At 24.0% G+C, this 6,698-nt stretch overlaps 1 protein-coding gene across 1 annotated transcript; it reads right to left on the bottom strand.

Moving 5' to 3' along the window:
- Nucleotides 1–5,357: 5,357 nt before the first annotated feature.
- On the bottom strand, nt 5,358–6,248 carry LOC131660481 (uncharacterized). The gene has a single exon (XM_058929727.1). The coding sequence runs from the start codon at nt 6,246–6,248 to the stop codon at nt 5,358–5,360; it is 891 nt and encodes a 296-aa protein (XP_058785710.1).
- Between the last annotated feature and the right edge of the window lie 450 nt (nt 6,249–6,698).

Below are 6,698 nucleotides of genomic sequence, written 5' to 3'. Positions count from 1 at the left end.
ATGCTTTAAAATATATTAAATTGAAATTTTGAGGATTTTTTACGGTTTCATAATAATAATGCATTGATTAATAATATTTATTATATAAAATATAAAAGCTAATAAAAAATATTTTAAAGTTACATTATTATAATAATAATTATCATTACTATCATTATAATCATCATCATTATTATTGTTATTATTATTATTATTATTATTATTATTATTATTATTATTATTATTATTATTATTATTATTAGCTATTAAATTGAGAATCAAAGACTTTTTATATTAAAATGTGAGAATTAGAGTAATAAGATAAATTAGACATTTGCTTATTTTTGTATAAATAATTATTCAATTTTTTGTTTAAATATAAAATTAAAAAATTAATTTACATAAAAAAATTAATTTTGAAGAGCACAAATACATCTCATTTTTAAATTTTTTGTATTAATTTATTTCCCTATATCTTAATTTTAATTGAATATTATATTATTATTACTATTATTATTTATAATAGTGATAGTTGGATATTATATTATTAGTATTAGTATTAGTATTAGTATTTTCTTTTATTATATTATATTATTATTAATATTAATATAGGGTCAAATTAGTCTTAATATATTAATAAGAATGGAAGTTATAAAATTAATAAAATAAATACTTTAAAATAAATTAAATAGAATTTTTGACGGGTTTTTATGGTTTCATAATAATGATAATGTATTAATTGTTATTGTAAAGAATTATTAAAATTAAGAGAAAAACGTTTTAATAGTTACATTTTTATTAAATAGAGAACCTTATAGAAATGAATTTTTTTTAAAAAGATATTAAATTGAAAATTAATAGATTTATATAAAAAATGAATAAAAATTAAAAAAATATATGTTTAAAAAATAGGGGTCTTGTTAGATTTGATCTTTGTTTTATAATTATTTAAATAATTTTATGAATTAAATATAAAATTAAGAAAAATTATATGAACTCCAAAATCATGAAATATTAAACAAATGATATAAATTTTAGAAAATGAAAGAGGAAATATATGAGACTAAAAAAATAGCAAAAATGAAAATTTTAAAATCAGTATAAAAAGATAGATAACTAATTGAAAGGGTGATAATATATTATTATTAATAATAGAAATTTTAAAATTAATAAAACAAATATTTTAAAATATATTAAATAATAAGGACTTTTAATTTTTTTACAAATTACTTACATTTTATTTTTTTAATTTAAATAAAATATTATTAATCATTTATAACTATAGTTTGATTTTTTTTTTAAATTAATAAAATATAAACTTATGTTAAATTTATTTTTATTTTTAAATCTAAAATAAACTAAATAATAAGGACTTTTAATTTTTTGTTACAGATTACTTACATTTTATTTTTTAATTTAAATAAAATATTATTAATTATTTATAACAATAGTTTGAATTTTTTTAACAAATTAATAAAATATAAACTTATAAATATTATATATTACATATTTATATCATTATTATTAATATTCGTGGCTGAATATTATATTATATTATTATTATGATTATTATACTTAATTATTTTTAATATAGGGTTAAATTAGTAAAAGTCAAAATTAAGATTTTTGTTTAGATTTATTATGAAAGTGACATGTGGCCAAATTTTGTTTAGAGATACTACCAAGGTGACATGTGGCTAGGGTTGCCATCATGACAACCTTGGATTTATATATATATTAAGATATCATGTTATCTTGGACGCCTATATAATCCACAAATTTTAACTGCAACGGTTTTCTACAATTGAGTCTAGTGTATAGAATTATCAACCTCCTACTATTTTATGGTCCCACACCAATATATATTACACTCAACTAATTAATTTATCAATTAAAAAATCAATATTTTATAGGTTTAATTGTAATTTTAGTTTCCCTATTTTATTTTTTTATTTTATTTTAATTCTTTTGTTTTAAATACTATTTAAGTATCCTTTTTAAATTTTCTAAGCAATTTTTGTCTCTCTATTTTGCTTTTTTCTGCAAAATTAGTCCATATTTTTATCTCTTTTTCAACCGAAAATTTAAAAAGAGAATCAAAATCATAGTTTTAAAAATGCAGGGACCAAAATTAAAATAAAGACAAAATAGGAGAACCAAAGTTATAATTAAACCTATTTTCTATTTATTGTAATTCATAATTACTTAACTGAATTAATTATTTTATTTATTGTTAATATTTACATTATTTTCTATAATCTATGTTTGTCAAAGACTTAGACAATTTTTCTTTAAAAAAAAAAGATAAATAATAGTCGTGTATTTTATAAATTCTTATCTTAAAGGTTTTTTAAAATTTTGTCTCAATTTCGCCTTAATATTTTATAGAGATTTTGAGACGTAATATAAAAAATAGTAAAATAAATAAAAATTTGTTTTATATTTAAAATTCATCTCAAAGTCTATATATAGAACAGAAATCCGTCTCAAATCTATCTCGGTATATTATACAGATTTGAGACAGAATTTTCAATGGTTATAAATTAAATATTTTTATTTGGAAATTGTTATCTCAATGAATTGCATTACAACAAAAAAAAAAAGTTAATGTTGTTGTCACAATGGTTGCAAATATATAGTTGTATTTTATTAATATTTTATTATATTTGATTACTATTAAAATATTTTATCTAATATAATTTTTATATTTATTTATAACTTTTACTTTATCATACTCTACAAGAAATGTGTTGTCTAGCCACGTGAAGCACTGACGTGATTATCACGTGCGTAATAAAAGACAGTTGCGACGTGATAAACACGTCACTAAAATTTTTAATATTAAAATATCAAACATAACATATATATTGTGTGTCAGGTTTTTGTTTTTTAAAAAAATAGTTGTGACGTGGGAATCACGACGCAACAATAAAATTAATCTAAAAAATTAAATAGGAGGGGACATTCACATGGGGGCAATTTGAAAATTTTCAAAATTTTAGGAGTGACGTGTAATTCACGTCGCTAATGTTTTGCAGGCTTATTAAGGCTGACTTGTGCAGGCTTTAAAGTAGTGAGAGAAAATTGTTTATTACCGTTGGAGAGATTGCGACGTGAATTACACGTGGCAGGGTTGCGACGTGAAATTCACGTCGTTGATAGGCTTATAAATCCACGCCTAACAATTAAGGCTGACTTGTGCATGCTTTATTGCAGAGAGAGAAGATGGTTTAATGTCGTTGGAGAGGTTGCGACGTGAATTACACGTGGCAGGGTTGCGACGTGAAATACACGTCGCTGATAGGCTTATAAATGCACGCCGTCTCTTTCTCCCTCCCAGACGCGTTATCTTCTCAAACTCAAACCCTTTCTCACACTTTCTCCTCTTGCAAACAGAATTCAAACCCATTTTTTATCTCTTATCATTTCAAATTTTTACCCCAAATTTCTTCTATTTTTGTATTAAAAGTAATTTACATACATATTTTTTTGATTATTTCATTTTTATAATTACATCAATGGATATTTTCGTCTGTTAATTTATGTTTGAATTTTTTTTATTAAGGTTTTAAGGAGAGGATTGAAGAAGAAGAAGAAGAAGAGGGTTGAAGGAGAAGATTGAAGAAGGAAGAAGGTTGAAGGAGAAGAAGAGGTATTTTTATTTTTTTATAAATTTAATATATATGATAAAAATCTTATATTATATATAAATATTTTTTTATATGATATATATATATGTTTAGGAGTTTATTATTTAGAAGTTGATAAAAATGTTTGATTTTTAATTTTATTATCTGTTTTATATTTTAGGAGTTTATATCTGTTTTATAATTTAGGAGTTTATATATGTTTTATTATCTATTTTATATTTAGTTTTTAAAATTGAATATAGTTATTTTTTAAAATAGATTTTATATATATATATATATATATATATATATATATATATATATATATATATATATATATATTATTTTGTTTAAAAAATAAATATGTTATTTATAAATTTAAAAAATAGATTATTATATAAGTTTAAAAAAATAATATATTAAAAAACTGAATATAATAAAAAGATAATGTGTCTATATATATATATATATATATATATATATATATATATATATATATATATATATATATATATATATATATTATTTTGTTTAAAAAATAAATATGTTATTTATAAATTTAAAAAATAGATTATTATATAAGTTTAAAAAAATAATATATTAAAAAACTGAATATAATAAAAAGATAGTGTGTGTATATATATATATATATATATATATATATATATATATATATATATATATATATATATATATATATATATATATATATATATATATAAAAGATTGTATATATATTTATAGTTAAGAACAAAATAGTGTAAAGTAGTATTTTTTAAACAATATTTTAAAAGAAGGTTAATATAATTTATTAAAAAATAATATAGTATTTTGTTTAAAAAGGAAGTATATATATTTATAGTTAAGAATAAAATAGTGTGAAGTACTATTTTTTAAACAACATTTTAAAAGAAGGTTATTATAATTTATTAAAAAATAATATAGTATTTGTTTAAAAATTATTTTTTTTAATCAAAGAAAAAATATATTAATTCAAAAGACCATTACAAAACAAGGGTGATCTAAGAAGATCCAACCATTACAAAACAACCTAGAAAACCTATAACATCAACTTGGCAAGATGTTTACGAATCTTTCTATACTGCCAACCCCTATACACTATAGCGTCTTTTATATTGCTTTCTATATAATGAATGTTCCTTGTACCATCAAAACAGATTTTGTTTCTCATATTCCATATACCATATACAGTTTATGCTATTGCCATCTTTAGCAAATCCACTCTCCACCCTTTCCTGTTTTCAGCTGCTGTTATCCAGCAAAGTTCAGTATCCTAATTCTGAGGTTGGTGCTTTATTCAATCCAATCAAGGATGTTAGTCCAGATATTTCTTGTAATAGGGCACTGAAAAAACAAATGCTCAATGTCAACTTCTTCAATCTTGCACAAACTGCAATTTCTCTCTTGGGTTTGAAGAAAACCCAATCTGGCCATTCTTTCTTTTGTTGGCAGCCGTTAGTAACAAGCAACCCAAAGACAAAAAATAGCTCGAGGCCTAGCTTTGTTGTTCCTGATGATGTTTCTCCAGTTTACACGATTTCCATCATCAATCAAGCAATTCTAGAAAGTACTCACTTTAAACTTCTGCTTCTAAATGGATTCTTCCCACTCTTGCTGCAGCTCGGAAATAAGCCCTCTATGCCTCAAAATATTCTTGGATATCCAGTTGTTGCTAATCTTTATCTCATAGTTCATTACAACATTTTTGGTAAAGTAATAACTATGCATTCATTGGACCCAAAGATTCTCAGCCAATCTACATAAGTTCCAAAGACATTTAAGCATCAACACTTTATTCCACACCTGTAGATTAATAACCTGCAAACCCCCTTGAGCATATGGCCTGCACATAATGTCCCAAGACACAGAGCTTTTCCTGCTATGTTCATCCCCTGTCCAAATAAAGCTTCTACATATACTATCAATCTTCTTAAGAACAAATTTTAGAAGAGGAAAACAACTCATCCAATACTGAGCAATGGCAACTATTATACTTTTAACCAATTGGACTCTACCTGCATATGTCAGTAACTTGCTAGTCCAGTGATGAATTCGAGCCACAATTTTGTCAATTAAAGGAAGGTAGTGCTGGATATTCAGCCTCTTGTGGGTAAGGGGAACTCCAAGGTATTTTACAGGGAAAACACCTTCCTTGAAGCCACTAATGGTGTGAAGTCTTTGCTGCATCTGAGTGTCAACTCCACCACAAAACATTGTGCTCTTGGTGGGATTAGCTACCAGACCTGTGGAATCAGTGAAAGCTTTGAAGGCATTCTGCATCTTTTCTACAGAGGTGGGATCTCCTCTGCAGAAAAGGAGGACATCATCAGCAAAAATCAAATTAGTCAGCTTTAGCTTTTTACAGTTGGCATGATGTTTGAAATTAGTATCCAGCTGCATCTTTTGCATAGTTCTATGCATATACTCCATGATGATCACAAAGAGCAAGGGTGGCAAAGGATCTCCATGTCTGATTCCTCTCTTTGCTTGCATAAAGTCAGTCAAATTGACATTAAACTTGTATGATACAGTAGTCACACTATCCATGATCCAGTCTATGAATATCCTAGGGATCTCAACCTCCTGCAAGATACTCTCCATGGCCCTCCAATTAACCATGTTATAAGCCTTTTGTAAGTCTAGCTGCATCATCACCCTTAGGGCACCTCCTTTTCTTCCATAGCCTTTCAACAATTCATAGGCCAAGAGAATTATTATAGTGTGAAGTATTATTTTGTTTAAAAAAAAGGATATAGTAGTATAGGGTGAAGTAGTATTTTGTTTAAAAAATATTTATTATATGTTTATATGGTTATATATGTTTATTTTATTTATATATATATATATAGTTGCAAAATGATTATAAAATTTATTTATAGTTGATATAATTAAATTTTTAATAATAGTTACTAAAAAGAGAATGATTGAATATATGTGCAGTATGGAATATTATTCGTATTATCGTAGTTGGATGTACGATAGATTGGAACCAGGAAGACGTGCACTAAAACTCAATTTTATAGTAAGAGTTAATGGGTTTATCACATGGGCGTTTACTCAAGAATGTTG

Source organism: Vicia villosa, linkage group LG1, assembly GCF_029867415.1.
Source record: "Vicia villosa cultivar HV-30 ecotype Madison, WI linkage group LG1, Vvil1.0, whole genome shotgun sequence".
In the NCBI taxonomy this organism is placed as follows: Eukaryota; Viridiplantae; Streptophyta; class Magnoliopsida; order Fabales; family Fabaceae; genus Vicia; species Vicia villosa.
This window is presented reverse-complemented; position numbering and strand designations above follow the sequence as displayed.